General features: G+C 42.8%; 1 protein-coding gene across 3 annotated transcripts in view; it reads left to right on the top strand.

Annotated features, from left to right (window-relative positions):
- The first annotated feature begins 9,549 nt into the window (after positions 1 to 9,549).
- The window catches only part of kcnn1a (potassium intermediate/small conductance calcium-activated channel, subfamily N, member 1a), a 61,344-nt gene continuing 47,851 nt past the window's right edge, over positions 9,550 to 23,042 (top strand). Inside the window, exon 1 of one of the 3 annotated variants that reach the window (XM_003438008.5) lies at positions 9,550 to 10,996. In XM_003438008.5, the coding sequence (XP_003438056.2) occupies positions 9,689 to 10,996 (1,308 nt within the window). In that variant the 5' untranslated portion in view covers positions 9,550 to 9,688. Of the gene's footprint in view, positions 10,997 to 22,627; positions 22,724 to 23,042 lie in introns of those variants that run through there. The other 2 variants (XM_005476079.4, XM_025900157.1) reach the window with 2 other exon arrangements.

Genomic DNA, 23,042 nt, shown 5'->3' with positions numbered 1-23,042 from the left:
CAGCAGTAGTGCATGACCCCCCCCCCCCCATCTCTCCTTTCCTTTTTTTTTTTTATTTGCAGAGCTGAAGCTTCTTATCTGCCACACACCTATACTGAGTAAGTAGGAGCAGACAGTTTCTTTCTCACTGGTGTGCAGAGTGGGATATAAAGGTATATCCTCTTGCATTAGATAATGCAATGCTGCACGTGTGCGCCATTATTTACAATTTTCTGTCCTTACATTAGGTGGCATTAAGTGTGTGTTCTAAAGGTAGGTTTCATAAGATGAGCCTTTTACAGAGTAGTGCACAGTCCATCTCCTCCTGCTGGTGGATAATATGGAGTGGGGGGTGGAGGGGGGTGGGGGGGTCAGTTGGTCATCTCCTTTGTGTTTGTTGCGGCTCTGATGATGAGACAGGGACTAAGTCTTTGAACCTTTGCATTAGTGATGAGCTTTCGCCTCTCTATCTCTCATCACCATATTTTACAACTGGACAAAGTGAGCCTCTCTAGTCAGACGCTGGTCCCATCCGCCCACACTGTGGTGCACCAGTGTGCACATCTGTTCACAAGAACACACTGATGCACAAACACACGTCCAGAGGCACATGTTTGGAACGTGTGCACACACACACACAATTAAATATCATGTCATAACTAGCTTTATACCTATGCAGGAGCACACACACACACACACACACACACACACACACACACACACCGGGCTGCATTATAAATGGACCTTGCCCTGTGTTTTTCTATCTTTCTCTTTGTTCTCTTTCACTTCCCCTCATCGTCAACTGCTCTATTTAGTGCGGTGGCAATGCTGTGCTCTGTGAAAAGAGGGTGATGGCCCAGTGCTCCTGCAAAGGCCAGGCCAGAGAATGCGGGGCAGGTGTTTGGTGTTTGTGAGCCGAGAAGACGTCACGTGGACCCAGCATCAGGCAAAGTCCAGAGACACTTCTGTCATTACTGCATTAACACGGCCACACCTTGATCAGATGTAAAAGGTGCATGACGTACAGCGCTTTAAAGCAAATGTGATAACGTCTCAGGTGAAGATAAACAAGCTAAAGGGCAGTAGGTGTCACAGTCATGCGAGGATTTTGCTGTGTCTAGTTGTCATCTTACTAAAATAAAAAGGTTTTTTGTCACTCATAATCTCAACATTATACACTATAGCAAATATAATACTACACTAAATCAATAGAAACTGGCATATCAACGTGTTACTCACTGAATGTATGTGTGTGTGTGTTTTTTGTTTTGTTTGTTTTTTTGTGGCTCAAGGGGACTAATTGGCTTCTGGGTTATATTCTGGAGGTGGATGAGAACACTCACTCTTCTGTCTCTCTACCCTGGATGTGGTATTCCCTTATTCAGTTCCTTAAATGGGATCCCATCTCATCTCGGATGTTACCTGGCATGTCTGTTCAATCCAGCTGCTGCCTGCATGGGCCACTCCATCATTCCTTGTGCCTTGGCCCTTTCCGTGGCAGTAATAGAAAACACTTCATCACAGTTGTCCGCCTTGCAGGACTCTCCGCTCATTTATGGGACAGTGGGATGCAAACATGTCAGCTGATATTTAACAATGACTCTTCCGGTACCTGCCTCCTCCTGAATGATGGTAAAGCTGCTTAGTCATTTGAGTGGTGGAGCAAATCTGACTAATGATCTTAGTTGTCAGAGATAAATTCCACCATTGGGCACGGGGCCCTTCCACCGCCACTGCCCCGGCTGGCAGCCTGTATCTCCCAGACGCGCTGTGTCGAGCCTGCCCCTTGGTATCATCTCACACTAACTGCACCACGAGCGTGTTAATGCTGCAGCTGAACTCAGTCACGACTCTTTTTTTTTTTTTTTTTTTGATCTCTGGGATCGCAGGTAGTTCATCATGTGTGGAGCATGTCAGCATTAGCACAGGCAAGCTGCACTGGTCCAGCAGAATATGTGTCACATTATTCACTGGTCACTGTATAAAGGCCTACTTTTGTTTTCACTGCACCAAAGTCTGGCTTTGAGGCATTGTCCCAGTAAGTAGTTTTAGAGTGAGATGACAGCCATTGAAATAACATGCAGTGAATATCAAGATGGCTCCCATACACTCAGCCATTATAATGGAAAAAAGTAACAATGTGGAGAAGTTGATGTGGAAAGAAGTGATTTGGAAACCTTTGCTTAACTTAACGACACTGTTTACATATGATATTTACTATAAGCTTTGTCTTTATAACAGCTTTCAGATGTGCTTGTGCAGTGATAAAGTAATTTATGACTTCTATTTGAAATATAAAAGGAAAAAAAAGGGTTTTCTCACTAAGCTTTACCCTAAAAGCAATGAATTAAAGTGTAACTTTATTTTAGATCTTTGGTGGAGACCTTTACCTTTATATTTCGTGCACTCATTTTACTTCAAAGTTGGTGTTTTCTTAAATTGCCTAATCTGTGTTGATAGAGAGGTGTGCATGTGTGTGTCTGTTTCCTAATTGTCACAGTAACATGAAAATTCTGCAGTGCAATGTTTGTTTTTACTGTTGGCGACTTTGATGAGTTTTTGCTCATTTAGGATGCAGAATCGCTTTTTATTCTCAAAATTACACCACTGACAAAGCTTGCTGCAGTAACATTGATTAGCAATTACTTTAGTGACTAATTTGGATTTCAATTGGTGGCAAGGCCTCTGTGCAGAACAAGAGAGCAATGACAAGAAACATATCAGACTACACGTTTAAATAACAACTAACCCACATTTTTCTCAGATCTATGACAATCTGTCAGAATTTCACGACTGGCAAAAGGTTGCAAGAAAAATTATTCAATGCATGCAAGGTATAAGAGGAAAATAAATAAAGTCTCATGGTTACAGTATTGCTGTCCACTGTAAGGTGTGCATGCTCAAATTAGATTTTGGCTTTTTTCTTTTTTTAAGTCTTGAATAATCAGGCCTCATCTTTTAAAGACCTCATAGTATCACCCCAATCTTGGGTTGCTTGGTTCCTCTACCACAGCGTGTCTTTTGTCCTGTCTTCCTCCCCTCACCTCCAACCAGGTGTGGCAGATGGCTGCTCCTCCCTGAGGCTCTCCAGGAGGTCTCTTCCTGTTAAAAGGGAGATTTTTCTTAACACTGTCGCCAAGTGCTTGCTCACAGGGAGGATCATCTGATTTTTGAGGCTTTCTCTTAATTATTGTCGGGTCTTTACCTTAAAATACGAAGCATCGTAAATCGATTGTTGTTATGATTTGGTGCTATTTAAATGAATTGAATTAAAATCTGATATTAAAAACCTATTAAAAAAAGAAGTCGCATTATTTATAATATTAAACATGCCTGCTTAGACCATCAGTTTGGGAATGGAAAACCCCTTTAAGATTTAGAGCAGCAACAGCAGTACTGGTGTTGCTGCTCTAACCCTAATAAGACAAATGCATTTCTACTTTAATATAGTATATTAACCTACGACAGCCACCTGGATCATTTCAAGAGAGAACAAGCTTACTTCCTTAACTTATTGCATATGATCCAATAAAGCTGAGCTCAAGTAAACATGGAGTGCAGTTCACTCCCAGGGGAGCAAATGCAGCGCTAATGGTATCATGACAGTCTGATAGTCTGATGGTTAGATTGACTGTACATCCATCTATTTGGAATTCGCTTTACACTTGAAGGATTTCTGGTTCAAGACTAGGAGGAGACACAAACCCAGCCTCAGGGTATCAAAATCCAGCGTTCTCCTAGTGCTGGTCCTAAGCCCGGATTAAACGGGAGGGTTGTGTCAGGTTTAGCATCCATTGTAAAATCAATGTCAAATCAAACATATGGATCTATCAGCCGTGCTGACCTCTTGGGAAATAAGGAAGCAGCTAAAAGTGACTACCATATGGAGAATTAAAAGACTATGGCACAAGGGCATCAACCGGGGAAGCCAGTGACCCTTTTAGGTCCATTACTTTCACTGCAATTTAGTCAGTGCTTGTAGGTCACAGTCATACAGGGGCGTAGCACAGAACATCATGCCCTATAAGCAGACTCTGTGGGACCCCTTCCATTCTTCTTGATCGATATCTTTCATGCGTCTTTTTTTGTTTGTTTGTTTTTAACAGATATTTATGCCAATAACTGTATGCAACAATCTGAAATGTCTCTATGAAATGTCCATAACTCTGGACAGTTTAAAATCTCTTCCATTTCAGCCCTGATTTCACAGCGTGTAGTCGGTACCATATACTCTTGCTCATTGTCTGCTACACAGAACAAAGCACGCAGGATTTATACTAGCTCCTTAACCTGCTTACAGTTTAATACGGTTTTGTTCTGGTGCTAAGACACAACAGCAGTGACACCTGATTATTAAGGCACACCACACTAATTTTAAATAATGTAATTATATTGATGATAACTGATGAAAGTTTAGATAAGTCTCCAAACATATTTGTTTATGAAGGTCTAACATTAAGGTTAAATTAGCCTAATAGAAATATGTTAACATGCATCAGATTAAATTAGCTTTTTGAGATGTGAATTGGTCTAACATCCTTTTTCTATTAGTGTTTTTTAATATTATAGAACACAAAAGTTAAAAGGGCCACATACAGCATGTCTGATGCTGCTGTGAATATTCTGGATGATTAAGTAATGCATTAAAGCTTTTGTGAGAGTGCACACAGGTATTCATTGCCATCAACCTCCACCCATTTATCTAAAGTTAAGGAAGCATTGTCATTGTACTGTTTTAATATGCCATCTCATTACCCTAAAATGTACCTCAAAATGCCTCGCTTACCTCTTTGTACACCAGTTGAGAACCACTGGTCCAACACAGGCCTACTTCTTTCTTCTTCTCTGGTTTGTTCCCTTGAGGAGCAGTTCATTGTTTGTTGAACCACTGGTCCAACATACAGTTAAGCTCAATGCTGTTTGATGTTAGTATTGCTAAGCTTTATATAGCAAACCTTAGCCTAAACTGCTCTTAGCTAAACTATTCTTAACCTGTTAGTTGTACCTTTATTTTGAAAGAACTTTATGAACAGCTGACTTCCTTCAGTGTGATTTCTCTCCTTTTTTTCTTTGCTTTTTTTTTTTAATAGGGTGCACATCAAGTGTCCTCACTCAGACCATACCTCCACATTTAAGCTTGTATAGGAGCGAAGAATTTAAATTTTTTTTCAAGGCTTTTTCCATAAAATATTTTCAAACAGTTGCTGCATCTTCCTCTGTTTAGTCATTGATGCACGACTGGTGGAAATGGCAGTTTATGACAGAGGATGTGATGTCCATTTGTCTTCAGCTTTGTTGTACTTTATGCTAAAACAGTTAAAACCACCTTTAGGTTAGTTCATGTTACAGTAAATGTCACCAGGAGCAGAGTGCTGTTTTGCAATGATGACTCAAGTACACATATACACACACAAACACCAAACACAGACGCACAAGCTGAAAACAATACCTGCTATAGTGTCGCAGCTGGTAACAAGGAGCTGGACTCTGGTTTGAAACCCCACATGTGCTCAATTAAAGTGTCTCTGAGCAAGTCGTGCCAAACAGCTCAGTCAAAGTCACATCAGTTTACCTAATACTGTAAATGTAAAGCTGGTCACATTAATATTAAATAAATGCTATTGGATATATTACACAAAATATAGTGAGATGCAAAGAACATTAGAAACAGGTATGACGTGTCTTTCAGTGTGGCTGTTTTCTGTGTTTTGCTAATGGCTAATCTCTGTACCTGTGTATAATCATTTTTTGGTTTATGTCACGCTACAGCACATTTTTTGTTTTCCTCTTCTTTTCAATTGAACTCTTTTGATCTGTTCTGTGATGGTGCACCTGCTCTTTTAGATATCTCTCTCTCTTTGTCCAGTTTCTCTCACATATGCACACACTATCAGTTTCTTCCTCTCTTTCTCTCACGCACACACAAATTCTTACACATCTCTCCGCTTCACCCTGGTTGGTTTTCTCTTTCTCTGTAATTACAGGTTTCTTATCTACTTCCTGTGTTACACGCTGCAGCCACTGGCCTCCTCCATGTTTCCTCCTCTACCATTTTAGTGTCACAGATCTGCCGCTTCTCCCTACAGCAGCCAACAGAGACGAGGACACACAATATGCTGTTTTGCAGGCCTGGACCAGGAGGAAGGGAGAAAAAAAAAAAAAGGAAAACTGAGATATAAAGTGTGGGTTTTGGCATGTGTGGCTGGTTGGTGGATGGGTGTTTGTGTGTGTCCAGCAGTTGTAAAGTTCGGTTTAATTATTCATGTGGAAGCAGTAACATTGCTTCCCAAACTAGCAAATGAAACTCCATCTTGCTTAGGAACTCACACAGGTCACAGTGACCAATTACTTAATGAAAATGCTCAGGTTTCTAATGCAGCCTTGGCCAGAGCTCTACTCCAAATTCCTGCAGTACTTCACATAGCTATAAAACAGAGTGTACCACAGCTTTCTTCCAGCGGTTAGGCAAAGTGTGCCACCTCTGCAGTCTTCGGACCCATCAAACCTTCAAACGGCTGAGCCAGCTTTAAGGGAAGGATTATTACTTATTAAGAATGGCTAATGTATGATGTAAAAGTTGGCTTCATCTTCATCTCTATCCTCTATCCTCTCCTGTCTCTTTGGCTCAGTCTCCGCTTCTCTCTCTTGGCTAAAATGCTGTGTTTGAGTTGTTTGTGCCTACACTTTGACATACTGTCCAACAGACCATGAAACTACAAAAGCATGCAGAAGTCTTTTTCAATACAACAGTCACATATCCACACGGTGAAAAGGTTCACTCACCCGCTTTGCATACTGACTGTGAAGTGGACAAAGCTCACAGGTCTGATTCAATTGAGCAATTCCCTGTGAAGACCAGTTTCAATGTACACATACATTCACTGGTCACTTTATTAGGCACACCTTGCTAGTGTACCTAATAAATGCATTAAAACTTGTCTATATTCTCCATGACATAGATTCAATAAGATGCTGGAAACATCCTCAGAGATTTTGCTCCACAGATTGGCATCACACAGTTGCTGCAGATTTGTCGGCTGCACATCCAAGATTAAAATTTCCTGTTCAACCTCATCCTAAATGTGGTCTGTTGGATTGAGATCTAGTGACTGTGGAGGCCATTTGAATACAGTGAACTCAATGTCATGTTGAAGAAAACCAATTTAAAATTATCTGAGCTTTGTGACATGGAGCTGTCACAAGTGTTCCACGAGTGTTCCAAGAAAATATCCCTCACACCATTTCACCATCACCGCCAGCCTGAACCATTAGGACAGGATGGATCCAGGCTTTCAATTTGCTTAATCCAAATTCTGTCCAATTTCAGCAAGCCCATATGAACTGTAGCCTCAGTTTCTCATTCTAAGCATCTCACTAGATGTGCTCTTCAGGTGTTGTAGCTGATCTGCTTGGACGTTCAACGTGTTATGCATTCAGAGATGCTCTTCTGGATAATTTTGATTGTCTACTATCAACAAGGCATTTCACCCAGAGAACTGCTGCACATTGCAGTCTGTTTTTTTTTTTTTTTTTGGAGCATTTGCTGTAAACCCTAGAGATGTTTGTGTGGGAAAATCCCACACAGATCAGCACTTCAGAGTCACTAAAATCAGTTTTCTTTTCCATTCTGATGCTCGCTTTAAATTTCAGCAGGTTGTCTGGACCATGTCTACATGCCTAAATGTTACTGCTATGTGATTGGCTTGTTAGATATTCATGTTAACAAGCACTTGAACAGGTGTCGATAACAAAGTGGCTGGTAAATCTATACAGTGCTATACAGTAGAATACCCTTTAACTCTTCAGGGGAGTAATTTTAATAGACAGACTTTCTATTATTGGATAAATAATCCTCACAGCTGCCATAAAAGTCGCTGCTGCCTCTAAAAAGAAAATAGGGGTCACAGAGGGGCATAACAAGCAAAACAAAAAAGAAAGAAAGGAAAACATCTCTCCACCCTTGTAGAATCCCAGATTTACAACACAAATCAGTTGAACAGACACAACTCTAAAGAAAGCTGTTTACCTGGGACAATAGGAAACGAATTTAATAGACAGATTTCCACACATCATATAGGATCAAAGTCCTGTAAAAGGCATCTCTTACTCAGCTTCAGTCTTTGATCTATTATTTCTTATCCCTATTCTGCACCAAGACTTCTAATGTCTGACCATCAAATGTCGAGAAGTTTCACAATCAGGGGTTCAAGACAAACGGTGATTCTGCTTTTAGAAGCACAACACCTGTGGAAGTGGCCTTCATTAAAGCACGTTGGTCCGATGGGTTTGTTTTCTTTGAAATCATTTATTTCTACTGATTAATCCCCGATGCATTCACATGCTGTAATTTATTGCTACTCTATTTTTATGTGCCCCTCTGAAGGAGAAGCTTTAAATGTGCTGCAGAAGAAAATCCATGTACTTAATAGACCTCAGTTCTATAATAAATTTCAACCAAAGCAACAAAATGTAATGGTCCTACTAAATCAAAGGGGTATTTTCCAACAATTTTTTAAAAAATTAAATGAAATCTCTTTTTGTATTACTATCCCTCCTTTACAGCACAGCTGGGGAAAAAAAGCACAGACATACAGAAAGAGGTCTGCAGTTTAGCCAACAGGGTTTTACAAGTACTGACGTGTAGAATACTTTTTATCTCTACATATGACTATTATAAATAGGCAGACTTTAAAAATATACATATATCTGAACTTGTGTACTTCAAGTTGTCTATTATTGGATGAGTAATCCTCCCGGCTGCATGACACTAACAGACATTTGACGGACAGTCCTCTGGCCACTTGACACCCCGGCAAGTATAGGCTATTTTAGAAATGCGTGTCTTAACCCCTCCAGCACCAGTGCCGTCTGCGCCCAGCCCCTCTCTCTGTCTCCATCTAACCGATCCCCTCACAGCTGTGACAGTGAAGCCTGTACAATGTCTTAGTGAGAGCATGCAACAGCTGCGAGCTGCGCGTCACACACGGCAGCCTGCGAGAGGTGACTGCGGGCGCTGAATGCAGCACCCATTCTTAATATTTCTGCCTGGTAATACAAAAACTATGCACATGAATTATTAAATTCCATACTGCAAGGCTTGTGCTGTATAGCATGAGGTAATCGGCTACACGCCTGTTGATTTTATGTGCTTTCCATGGACCAACAAGTGGAAAGGTGATGTGCAAACAGACACAAATTGTTGCCGTCGTGTTTTTTCTTTAAACATGCGGATACTTTACAAACCAGGCAATCATGCAGAGTTGGTCATAAATTTTAGTGACGCTCGGGATGTATGTGGGCATGCTGGATAAGGGTGACGTAGCAGTAAAAAAAGTGATTTCTGATTATACAAGGCGGTTATGGCAACACTGACAAACTCGATGCATTAGGTCCGCAGTGGCTTAACATGATCGACCCGTCAGTGTGCGGGATTTAAACACCGTTCTTGCATAGTCCCGCTCCTGTAATAGGCCAATCTTTAACACTCGGGAGTGATCGATCTGCTGCAACCTGTGCGCATGGCAGGGAATGGACCGATATTGAGTCGAAGGCGGTGTTTTGGCTGTATAGTGACGTTTTAAGGCAGGTCTTGGTCAAACCTACCAATGATACAAGTCGGTCCTATTCTGCTGGGACTGATCGCAATGAACGGGTGTCGGAGCTCTGCACGGCAAAGGAGCAACCACAGCGAGACGAGGCGATCAAGGGGATGCGGCATCGGTACGCGGGAGCTGTCCATCAGCACCAAATCCCCGACGAAAACCGAGGAAACAGCAAGCAGAGCCGAGACCAAGTCGCGCCTGTTTTCAGCCTGCCGCCCCCGCCCTCTTCTCACCACCGAGATCGCACTTCTACCACCGCCGCTCATCGCCAGAGCCTCCAGGAGCTCCCCTGTCTGAGCCAGCCCTCTCGGAGACCTGTTCACAGCGGCGACCCTCTACCTCTGGCTAGCTACGACACCGCCCAGCGACCTTCACACCGAGTCAGTGAACCTAACACCGGGCAGCCGGCACACCTGCACCAGGATCCCTGGGCCCCGGCCGGCTCTCAGCTGCAGCAGCAGCAGCAGCAGCCTCCGCCGCCGCAGTCAGAGAAGCAGCCCGTTTTTCCGAGCTGCCACTGCAGTTTTTCAGAGCAGGAGGCGAGCTTGTCTCAAAACCAGCCCCATCCTTTCCAGCCTCTCCCACCTCATCCCTCCCCGCCTATTCCGCCGCCTATTCCGCCGCCACCAACGTCGTCCTCTTCCTCTCTGCTCTTTTCCCGGGAATCTAAGAGGGGGGATCGTCTCCGAAGGAGTGCCAGTAATTACCAACAGGCAAGCATCGTGGAACGCTGCAGGGGAGGAGGAGGAGGAGCAGGAGGGCACCGAGACCACAGGCAGTTGTTGCAGCAACAGCAGCAGCAGCAACAGCATCAGCAGCAGCAACAGCATCAGCAGCAGCACTGTCATTTAAGACTCCAGCAGAAAGACCCCTCCCCTGAAGAAATCCGTGCAAACTCACAGAAAGGGCGCTCTTTAAATGTATGCGAGTCAACCGAGGCTAGGAGAGCATTCGAGTTTCAGACTCAGGACCTGCAGCAGCAGCAGCAGCAGCAACAGATCCCACAATTACGAGCGCAGCAACAGCTACTGGTGGGGAGCAGCTTGCCTATCAACTACTGCGCCAGCGACTCAGGAGAGCTATGTAGGACTCATCGGGCTCCACTGCTGCAACAGCAAGAGCAGCAGCAGCGGCAGCAGCGGCAGCAAGGCGCACTGGGGCTCTGTCCCCAGCGTCCGCAGCACTGTGAACAAGACCGCAATAAGTCTGGGAGGATCACCGCGCAGAGCGACCAGCCACACAACCGCGACTCCCGCGTAACCCCCCCGGTAACACAACAGGCATACGCGGGGAACTCGTCCGCGACTACCGGCAGCAACAGCAGCAAAGACAGCCCCAACTACGGCTCGAGCTATCACCTGTGGCCCGAGAGTCCACATAAAGGAGAGGAGAGGATACGCATAGACCTTCACAAGGTAGATTTTTCTCCCCTCCTCCCTTCCCCTCCTCTCCACATTTTATCATGCGGTTTCGGAGACAGCTCCAGATGACAAAACAAACTGCTCCTAAGATTTTCAGTGAATGACCACGCCTGCGATATGATTTTTGATAGAACATATTAACCTACGCGTTTGGTGCGCGCACTCATGTGTGTGAATCGTCATTCAGTAATCTATTAGGCAGCTTAAACAGAATGCGCGAAACTACCGCACATATAACCAACTCTGTGATGTTTCCTTTCTTTACCTGGAAGCTTGTTTATTTCGCGTGGTCACACACAAGCGTCCGCATGCAAGTCCAAAAACACACACACACAAAACGCACACTCGCGCGCGCACACACCTGTTCCATGTTGCGGTGTTCTTTTAGGCAGTACATTAGAAATATTCAAATGGTGCTGATTAGAAACAGGGAGGTTTGTGTTTTCCACAGAACATGAGGACGTTTTTATATTTTGGCTCTGAGACAGTGCTCAGCTTAATGTTATTAGGCCCTGATACCTGGCTCTGTGAGCACACTCACTTCATACATTGCTGCATGTTCCTGCTTGCAGATCTCTCTCCTAACAGCCACAGTGCAGTCCACACTGTATTAAGAGGACTAAATATGTAGCATTTTGTTTGTTTGTTTAAAAGAAAGTCAGTTATTGCGTTTGACAACAGATGGCAAATCAAGAGGACAGAAATGTTGATTGGGTACAAAAAATTAAAAATGGGGATAACTGAGGGTAGGAGTGAGTTATAACAACTCAACAGACATCAGAAGTGAAAGTGGTAACAACAAGTGGAATGTGCATATGTCTATCAAAATCACAAAAAATGGGGGGAAAAGAAGGAGGGGGTGGGAAATTTAAAGAACTATGAATGCTTCTTGATCCAGTTAGCCTTGAGCATGTCATGCACATTTGTTCCAAAGTCGCTGATAAAACAGTGACTTGAAGTTCTTTAGGCTACTCAAAGTTGGAGGGTAAAGAGTTTTATTGTAGTTTGGATGGAAGGAAAAGATAAGGCAGACAAAGATAAATTTGAAAGTGTTAAACCGGATTGTTGATGATAATGATTGCTGATGATGTTCCCCCGCAGCACACCGAGTACTCTTTTAAAAGTGACACTGAGAAATCTAGTTGTTGAATCATGACTGAGTGTACCGATGGACCTAGGAGGTTTTTGTTTGTTTTTAAAAATGATTATTAAGTTAGTTGCCACCTTTGTTATTTCCTCCCCTCCTTCAGCATTTCCTCCCACTGCTGTCAAGGTGATGTTTTTACAGGACAGGAAAAAAAAAGGAACAGGAAGGCATTGATGAGGGCTCAGCAGCATCTAAATATCACCAAGAGGCTCCTTTTTAAAATGCCACAGCTGTTTTCTGAGGCTGAGCTGGCACCAGTTGCAAAAGGTGTTATATCGAACCACCTTGACACGACTGTTCTGAACTTGGCTCGATTTTGGAGCGTCAGCAAAACGTCCAAAAATGACCAAGTGGCTTCAGGAAAAGTAAACTTTTTTTCCTTGAAGTTACCAACTTCACAGGGTCCTGCTAGCAAGGAAAAATAGGGAAAATGAAGAGTAGCGTCTCTACCTCTTCTAGTGGCATAATATTACAGTTGTGTCCATACTACAGAGTCTGCTTTGATCTCCAGATCCCTAAAAAATAATGTTATAAGTTATTACCAGAAGTATGACGGTCGACTCTGGTGCTGTTGCTGGTTTCACTGCATCATAGATGAAGGTACAGGTGATATGTTGTTCACCAGGTATCAGTTGTCTTTGGTTAGTTAGTTAGTTAAACATTAATGTGAATCACAAACAAGTGAGCAAGAATGGAAAACACGATGTTTGTGAAGAACATAAGAATGCTGTGAAACTATTATCTCTGTATAATAGCAAATGAGCCAATATTGCACTAATTATAGTGTAAAAACTCATTATAAAGATTAAATGAACAATAGTCCAAGTGCATGCTCATTACTGTGTAAAGAATCTGGGATTTTAATAAGCTCTAAGAATGTTATGTCTTTAAAATCCTTTGCCAACGTGATATTGAGAGATTTCAAGAGCCACAGAGGCACTGAAAGCTGTGAAATGGTCTGAGGTGTCTGCACATAGTGGGACACCAGTCAGGGCTACAAAAAAGCCTCCGAACGAGAAGCAAGATGAATACGATGAACTTTGTGCACTCTCAAAAATAATCAAAATGCCATTATGTATTGTAATTATCCCCATTTGTATGCAGCTTTCCAGCATGTAATTGGCACTGTGAACAAGACATTTATTATCACACAACTATTACACAATCCCGTTTCAATCATGAAAATGGAAATGAGGACGAAAGAAAGAAAGAAAAAGAAAAACAATCGTGGAACTGCTGCTATGAAACTCTGTTAAGTAACAGCCCTTTTCCACTCGCTCAGGCTGACCATGCCAAGTATTTTGGTACGGCGAGAACTGCTTATCTATCCGCAGACGTTTGTGGGATCGTGGTTACATCTTATTGACTCACCCTTAATGAGACAGCCCATACCCCCTCACCCATCTGAAATCCCTTAAACAAAACACTTGTGACAGAACAAGCCCGATAAAGTGTATACGATTACAGTATCAGCACACCCTGAAACTCAATAGCTAGCCCACTGAACTGATGGCAGGTAGTACGATATTGTGTCCTGCCTCAGTAACATTGTGCTTTGAAAGCTGCATTGCTGCTTCTATTGTGCCGGGCTGTGTAAGTACTCTAATGCCTGCCACTTACTGCTATGGTGATATTCCCTGCAGGGACATTGTAGCACATAAACACCAGTGGATTTGCTTTCGTTTAATAACTTGTTTTTTCTTTTTTTTCGGAGTATATACAAACACTGTGTGTAGCAGACACCTGTGATTAATCAGGATACAGTCTGTCTGATTCAATGCCAGAAATTAAAGGAGGTTTGTCTGAAATTTAAAATGTGGTAAAATAAATGCAAGGCTTTGTATTCAGATTCACAGAAATTGAGGTGGGTTTCCTTTTTCTTTCACTCTTTTTTTATTATATTAACACGGCTTCTGTCTCTTGTTGGAACACCAAAGATGACATGTGGGAGCACAAGCCCGGGGAATCCTTCCTGGCACTTTCATAAAGCATTTTAGGGCAACATCTCAGATTTTTAGATTTTCTACAACATTTTCGACAAGATTTTTCCTTTTTCAATGCCATAAATGACAAATTATGGCATTAAGCTCATTTATGCAGTTTAAAAAATAATATTAATGGTAAAAACGCAATAAGATAAAATAAAACAATTGCCCCAGGAGACATCTTCAGAATTTTGTTTTGTTAAAACAACAGGTCAGATCACCCAAATAATCCACTTTCAGCGATACAGATTAGAGAAAAGTAGCAAATCCATATAAGAAGCTGGAACCAGAAATGACACACCTTTATAGACACACTTAAATACCCCCACCGAGTAGGTTGTGTGATTGGTTTGGTTTGAATATTAGTTTCTTTGAGTGTTTGAAATTTTTACAGGAATCAGAAATTAAAAGAATGAAAGTAATGGGAACTTTTAGATTAGTGAAAGATTTCAGTCTTATTATTTTTCTGATCTGATAAAATCTGACACTGATATATCGGCAGATATTTTTTTCTTTTGTAAACACAAAACATAAACATTTTCTTAACACTTGTTATGTGTAGTTATTTATTTACTCATTTACGCCGGTTGCTGTGTTTGTGTCACTCCAAACACGTGTTGCTAACAGGAAGTTGCTGAGTGTGCTTTGGTGGACAAACTATGCGATGTCAACACTCATACGATGTTGAAGGGTGTTTCTTCTTTACTTTTAAAATTTCCATGTATTGTTTGTTATAAAGGCTGGTACTGATGAATTAGCAAATAGCTGAACTCACCCAATGATATTGGCCTGCCAATGTATTGGTCAGCTTATATTTTCTGTGTTACAGCTGATCAGCAGTCAAAATCCAAGCACAAGAGAAAGGTCTTCACAAATAAAACGATATAGCTTAAAATGTTTTTGAGAAAGATATAAGTTATAATTCTGCTTGAAAAATGGCACCGATGATCAATTATTAAATAGTTTCTTGTTCATTTTCTGTCACCAAACTAACCTGTCAATGTGCTAATCTTTTCACTTCTTCTCAGTTTACCCAATGTGGCATTAGAGGCTGCGCAGCAAAACAGTCAGTTTTACACTGAATAAAACTGCCCTTAAGGGAAAGCCAATATAATAAGTCGATCTAGAAAGAAGAGAAGAAAAAAAATATTTATAACCCGGTGTCACCTTTCTCTCTTTGACCTGTCGCATCACACATTTGTTGGATGCAACAGGCCTGCTTTACTGTACTGTAGCGTTATGTATGCGTGCGTGTGTGCCGGGCGATTGCCAGCCCACCTTTCAGGAGAACATAAGGTTGTATGTGTCACTGCAGAATGGATGGCTTGAAAGAGGAGGAAAGCTATTACAGTAAAACCTTTTGTGCAGCTCCTGCCAAATGGCGGTCCAACATGGTTATAATCACTCTATATGATCTAGGTCAACACAGTATATATCAAAGTGCCACTTGCAACCAACTTAGTGTCTCGTTGACGCTGTCTGGAGGATTTAGCATGGTTGTGTTTGCAAGAGGTCTGAACGGTAGCAGGGGAATGATTATTTCCTTAAAAGAAGGTGAGGAAACATTTGATTCTCCAGACGTTGCTCTTCTCCATTTAAAGCTTCTTGTTTAGCATGTAATTTTTTCTCCTTTCCGGGCATTCAATTTTTCTTATAACCGAGATCGTTTATTTCTAATTGAATCCTACCCGGACGCTTGTGCACTTGAGCTGTCTAAATTAAGGAAATGTTGAGGTAATTCAGCTTCTGGCTCTCTTTAAAAAACTAGTTTATCTTATCATTGTGTGTGTGTGTGTGTGTTTGGGTTGGCTCCGTAATAACGCTGAGGTAACACTGTCTGCTGGAACTCGAAACAATTGATGTAGACAGATCTGCTTACAGCATTATGATTTACTGGCAGGCTTATGCCAGGAGAAACATTATGTTGATTTAAACTTTCTCTATCGGTCATCTCGCCGCTGTTGTTGTTGTAGGGCCTCTGTTTGTTTTGCTCTCATTAGATGCCCATGTTTCCACTGGCCTATGCATTGGAGGGCTAGCCAACACCTTCAAAGTAAACACACCCGACATAACAATTAAATGTCAGAGACAGGGCAGATCCTTGCTCACATTAGAAGGAGTGGCACCGCTGTCTATCTCTGATAAAGCTGAATGAAGTGAGGTAGGTGTTGAGCAGTGGGGGCCTCTTAGTTTTTGGCTGCAGCTGGCAAAATACACAGGCAGTAAGTATGAACATGAAGCTCATTTAATAATTGATTGCTGTTTTCCCTAGTTTTGTGTGTGTGTGTGTGTGTGTGTGTGTGTGTGTGTGTGTGTGTGTGTGTGTGTGTGTGTTACGGTCCGTTTAAGTGTTACACTGCACTCCTGCTCTGAAATAGATTTGTGTTACCATGTGTGTTGCTATGGAGAGATCAGCCTTGTATTGTGTAGCAGATTCTCTCTGGGTTACTGAGTTTGGTCAAGGAATCATGTGCAGAGCAAGACTATCTGTTAGATTTACAAGTCATTTCAAGCTTGTATTTGCCACATGCAAGACACACCTACCAACACTGTTTGCACTGGACACGCACAAAGACACACACACACATACACACACACACACACACACACACACACACACACACACACACACTCCAGCATAGCCCACACAAACACTGGCATTGCTGTAAGAGGTGTTCAAATAGTTCTCCACTTGTTCTAGTTCATTCGCATTTCATTTGAATGATCCTGCACAAGGAGAGTTGTATTGAATTACTTGCGGTCCAGTTGAATACAAAGAGTGGAAAGAAAGCGTGCTGGGGGGTTTCCTCGGTCACGTCGCAGCTTCCCACGAGTAGAGCCAAGACCTGTTTTCACTCTGTTAGCCGTCAGTGGAGTTTGTAGCTTGACTGCTGGACCTTTCATGGTATTTTATTTTTCTAATATGTGTTGCAGCTTACAAAGTATTTTAAAAAACTTTGTTGGGTGCCGACAGAGGCCAATCCATGACTGATAGTGTTGCATTGTGTGGTTTTCTTTTTAGATATGCTTTTACTGCACTGACCGTATTTTTTAGAATAACCATGCTGAAAAATAAAGCCGTTGCCAGTAAGACACCTTCTAGATTGTTTTTCATTGTGGACTTAAAAGACTGTACTTTTCCAAGTTCAAAATTCCATCAGGTTTGACAAGATCTCCAAAACCGCTGGCTGAAATTCAGCCCCACACCATGACAGAGCCTCCACCATGTTTTACAGATGGCTGTAGACACTTACTGTCCTTTCCTGATCTCCTCCATAGATATTGACAATGATTTGAAAGCAGACAATATTTAAAGGAAACCTGTGGAAAACCTTCAGAAAGACTGAATAACTAATGCTCAAGACCACTTTAAAAATGACAGAAAATCTTACTCCATGGAAGAAAATATAAAGAAATGAGAGGTGACTCAAGACTTTTGCACAGTGCAGCATGTTAATGTTGCTTTTATTTCTCAGATTTAGTTTTAAGATTTCAACTTCAGTCTGGCTGAAATCAGTTTGACCATTATTGGTTAATCATGGATGTAACCTTACATATATACAGTAGTAACATATATTGCTCAAGCCAGTTCTACATTCAGAGTGTCATAGAGTTATAACATGAGATTGATTGGATGTATTATATAAAGTGTAGGCTAGCTGTATAGCTTCAAATCATTTTCCAGCTGTGTTGCATCTAGAATTGTAGGTACAGTGTCTGCATTTAACTATTTAGTATTGTAATCAGATTCTAACTATTTGTACAAAGAGTAAACTGTTGCATCCAACACTGTTTACATATAGGGCTATGCCATACTATGCTGTCCTGGTATAAAGTTTTAGGTGATTAAAAAAAAAGTGCCATACCTTGATATGAATGACGTAGCAACACCATGCATTAACTTCCCTATTGTGTACAGCGATGACACAAGCCCAGACATGTCTGAGAGCAAGAGCCACGTGTCAGTCTCCAATCACCTAAGTAATTTAATACCTAAAGGGGGACTACCTTAGCAACCTCCCAAATGTAAACACGTCACTCGACCAAGCATCACTTGAGCACTCACTACATTCCGTCCATATAACAGGAAGAGCAAACAGTGGATGGAAATTACAGATATGGTATTAATGTGCATTGTGACAATATTGTGCAGCTCGAGGAGACTTGCAAGGTTAAATTATGTAGTTGTTGTTAAACTGTTTTCCCTAGTTTTGTGTGTGTGTGTGCTACGCTGTGTTTAAATGCTATGCTGCTCGTCTGCTCTGAAATGTTACCGTGAATGTTGCTATAGAGAGATCAGTTTTGTATTGTGTAGCAGATTCTCTCTGGGTTACTGAGTTTGGTCAAGAAATCATGTGCAGAGCAAGACTATCTGTTAGATTTACAAGTCATTTCACGCTTGTCTTTACCAAAAGCAAGACACACTTAATGGCACTGTTTGCACATGACACACACACACACACACACACACTGCACCATAGCCCACACAAACACTGGCATTGCTGTAAGAGGTCATTAAATAGTTCTCCACTTGTTCTAGTTCATTTGCATTTCATTTGAATGATCCTGCACAATAAGAGTTGTATTGAATTACTTGCGGTCCAGTTGAATACAAAGAGTGGAAAGAAAGCGTGTTGGGGGTTTCCTCGGTTACGTCGCTCCTTCCCACGAGTACAGCCAAGGTATGTTTTCACTCTGTTAGCCATCAGTGGAGTTTGCAGCTTGACTGTTGGATCCTTTGTAACTGGCAGTTGCCTGCCCGTTTATTGCACTAAGGAGTGCTGTCTGGTGCTGCACGCCCTCCCCCTTTTGCAGAAAGATGCCAGCCAGGATTGGGTGGCTCTTTAAATGTCCCAGTCGCATACAGCTGTGCACAACGTTTAGGCTGTCAGATGTGGAAACGCGGCAGAGCTGTGGCTTGGTTCTGTAGAGGCCAAGCAGATTCTGTTTATTTGCTACCGGTAAGGGATTCTGCGACTTTACATAGTTGATTATCATGCTCGTGGTTATAGCTGTGTGTGTGGAAATGTGCTGCAAGGCTGGTGGTGAGGATGCTGTGTGCGGATGATCTGCTTGTTGGTGAGCACTTTCCGTGAGACACATCAGGTAATCGTATACGGAATAATTGATGACGATTAATTAATTTTCTTTTTCTTTTGATTGATTGTAGTGATTGTATTTAAGATTTATTAATATTATTTGAAAATTGTTAAATAAATTATAGATAACTTTTGGGGAAAGCTTTGTTTGTCTCAGCTCATTTTCTTTGACCAAGCGTGTTCCTTAGAATTTAGATAATTGAATGTGAGGGCGGGGCCGCATTCTGGCGATGTCGACAGGTTCACGCTGGTCAGTTGACTTGAGACAAAGTGTTAGTTGTTTATTTTATTTACTTATTTCATTTTTGCACAAAAACAGCAGTGTGCATTTCAAGGGACCTTTCGACGGTGGCTGTGGAATCCCCGCAGGCCAATTTGTGGTCATACTGAACTAATCTCTTCTGTCTCCCATAATGTGGAATGAGGTTCAAGAGCTGTGGGACTTGGTTCAGCAGTTGCGGGTGGAAAAAGAACGTTTGCTACAGGAAAAGGCAACTAATCCCCCGCCGGCAGCATTTGGCTCAAGCACTGGCTCTCCGGCTGGTGATTCTCACCCTGCTCTTACTGTACCTATTGAACGTTTACTGTACATTTCTAGAGAAAGATAATGTCCAGTTTTTAGGGCCTCTTTTGGGATTGCTACATTGAGAACCAGAAACTTAAAACCTGTTGATCAAGCTTATTTTATAAATGAACATTTGGAAGGGGAAGCTAAAGATGAGATCAGGGTTACAGACCAAGAGCAGTGCTGGAATATCCAGATAAGATTTTCACTCTTCTTGAAGAGTTGTATGGTTGCCCTAAATCCTATTTGCAATAAAGCTTTTTCTCGAGGAAGAATTTTCACGTGCTCTGTGCTGTCTTATGAAAAAAAGGTTGAACGGTGTGTCCCTAGAGGAGCATGTTTTGGTATTTTCAGAGACCAGTTCATTGAGCATGTGTATGACTCAAATTTTCAAACGGTTGGTGCGTCAGTCACCAGGTTATACTTTGGATGTGCGAGCTGAAGCTATCCGTTGGGAGTGGGAAGGGCAGCCCAATAAGCCTAGGGGTAGGAGACATTTTGTCTCGTCTACAGTGCTCTAGAGGTGTCGCACCTGCTAACACAGGTTGGACAGAAATTGCTGATTTAAAAGCATTGTTAAAAAACAGCAGGAACCGCTTAACCAGCTGACCCAGGGTCTCTTTGTATTGCAAACCGCCCCCTACACTATTGCTAGGTTTAAATGCCCTGATACCGTTTTGTATAGACACTGTCAAAAGCCAGGCCACTATGTTAGGGAATGTTACACACATGTGGATTCACAGGAACAGGCACTTAGGGACCCTGCGCCTGCTGCTGTATGTACTGTAGCTCAGGATGTGGGAATCTATTTTCCCCTGATCTGAAGAACAGAGCGTCAGGAGGGTCTAATAAAGGCTTACCTGCATCAGATCCCATTTCTCACATTCCTGCCCCTAGTTTAGTGGCATTGTGCCCTTTCGTGACAGTTAAAGTGGATGGGGTGCCGCAAAAGTGCCTGTTAGACATGGGGTCTATGGTGACCACAATAACCAAGAGCTTCTTTAGGGAACATTTCCAGGACTCCCCAAGCTCTCACCAGTCGTTGCAGTTGCAGGCCTTAAATGGGTTAGAGATTATGGGTTATGTGGATTATGTAGAGCTGGATGTAGAAGTGCTGGGAAAAACGTGCCTCATAAAGGTGAGTGTAATATACCACCCTGGCCAAAAGCCCTCTCCTGATGTCCCAGGAGTACTGGGTATGATGTCCTGTGTTCATACCTAGTGGTGTGGTCAAGTGGGTGGCTGCTACGTGTTTGCAGCAACTCTTTGAGTCAGATGCGGTGTTGTTTAAGCCCCTTGTTGACAATTAGTCCCTCTCAGAGAGTGTGCTTGTCTCTCCAGGAATGGTTACTGTCAGGGAAGGCACAGTATATGTGCCAGTAGTCAACATAGGTGATACCATGGTCTACTTGCACCCCCGCTGTCCACTTGGTGTGTTAAGCCAGGCACAGATTGTAAGCTTGCCCAAGGGGATTTCTACTGTGATTCAGGAGCCCAGTACTGTCACAGCTAGGCTTTCGTCCCATGATGCTTTGGGTAGTTCAGTAAGAGAGCAGATAAGGTCCTTGTACCTCTCTTCTCTCCCTTTGTTAGAGCAAGACAAAGTTGGGGCAATGTTGTCTGAACGTGTTTGCCGCTTCAGATAGTGACCTGGGTTACACAAGCTTAGTTACCCATGACATCCTCTTGCTTGATGATGTCCCAATGAGACAGAGGTATAGGCGTATGCCTCCCTCGAACTATGATGATGTGAGAGGCCGCATTTGCCAGTTGCTAGAGAGTACTGTTATAAGAGAGTGGCAGCTTGTATGCCTCTCCCATCGTCCTAGTTGGTAAAAGAAGGACAGTAGCCTACAACTCTGTGTGGACTGCAGACTATGAAAAGGTTAAACCAAGAAGGCTCAAAGTAAAACTGGAGAAGTGCCGGTTTTTCCGTTGCCAAGTACAGTATCTGGGTTATGTGGTGTCAGCTGCTGTTGTAGCCACTGAACCCAAGAAGGTGGCTGCAGTAGCGGAGTGGCCAACGCCAAGGACAGTATCAGAATTAAGATAATTTCTTGGGTTTGCAAGCTGGTAGTACGGTTTGTCAAGGTGGCTGCCCCACTCCACCAGCTGGTGGCTGACCTCACTGGGAAGAAAAATTGTTGCGGGAGTGTGGCCTTGGATGATGCCTGGACAGCTCAGAGAGAAGTTTCCAGGACCTCAAACCCATGATGTCCTCACTTGTGTTGGTGTATGCTGATTTTAGCCTTCCCTTTATTCTGAAGGTGGACGCCAGCCACAAAGGGCTTGAAGCAGTCCTGTCCCAGGAACAAGAGTGTAAAGTGAGACCCATCACCTATGCCAGCTGAAGTCTCCATCCAGCTGAAAAGAACTACAGCTCAATGAAACTGGAGTCCCTGGAAATGAAACTGACCAAAGATTTTGAGAATATCTCCTGGGCCACAGGTGTCTGGTGTGGATGGCTCAAACAACCCCCTCAGTCATCTAAAACACAGCCAAGCTTGCAGCTACAGAGCAACGCTGGGTATCAGAGTTTGTAGTGTTTGATTATAAAGTGTGGACAAAGCAACCAGAATGCTGATGCGCTGTCCAGATAACACCTCTCTCCAACAGCAGTAGGGGTGGAACCTATCTGTTCAGGAACTGCTGTGCCACACATGGTTCAAAAGGCTGATAAAACAAACAAAGCAGTCCAGGTCACTATTTCTGCTGTACCAGAATGTTCAACAGATGATTTGTTGGCCTTGCAGAAGGTCAACCCTGTTATAAGTGTAGTTCTATCTTTTTGTCTGCAAGAGCGGTTTCCCAGCAGTTCTGAGAGGCAGAACCTTCCCCCTGCTGCATTAGGATTACTGCGTCAGTGGGATGGTCAGCTGCTGAAAGAGGGAGTGCTGCATCAGAGGTATTAGCGGCCTGATGGGGGTGAGTGTGTGTCCAATTGGTCTTACCTGACTGTTTACAAGGGGAAGTTTTTCAACAGCATACCTACCATGGGCACCAGGGAGCTGAAAGGACAACAGAGTTAATCCTGCAGCGGTGTTACTGGCCTGCTCTGGGGATGATGATTAAAGACTTGTGTCAGAGATGCAGCAGGTGTAGTGTGGCTAAAAATACCCAGCCGCAGGTTTGGGCACCTAAGGGGCACCTGCTACTGTCAAGGCCGAATGGAATTCTAGCACCGGACTTTTCTCTGCTAGAACCTGCATAAGATGTCAGGGAGTATGTGCTAGTAATGACTCTC

This window comes from Oreochromis niloticus, linkage group LG18 (assembly GCF_001858045.2).
Source record: "Oreochromis niloticus isolate F11D_XX linkage group LG18, O_niloticus_UMD_NMBU, whole genome shotgun sequence".
Lineage (NCBI taxonomy): Eukaryota > Metazoa > Chordata > Actinopteri > Cichliformes > Cichlidae > Oreochromis > Oreochromis niloticus.
The sequence above is the reverse complement of the archived record's forward strand: the minus strand, read 5'-3'. Positions and strand labels throughout refer to the sequence as shown.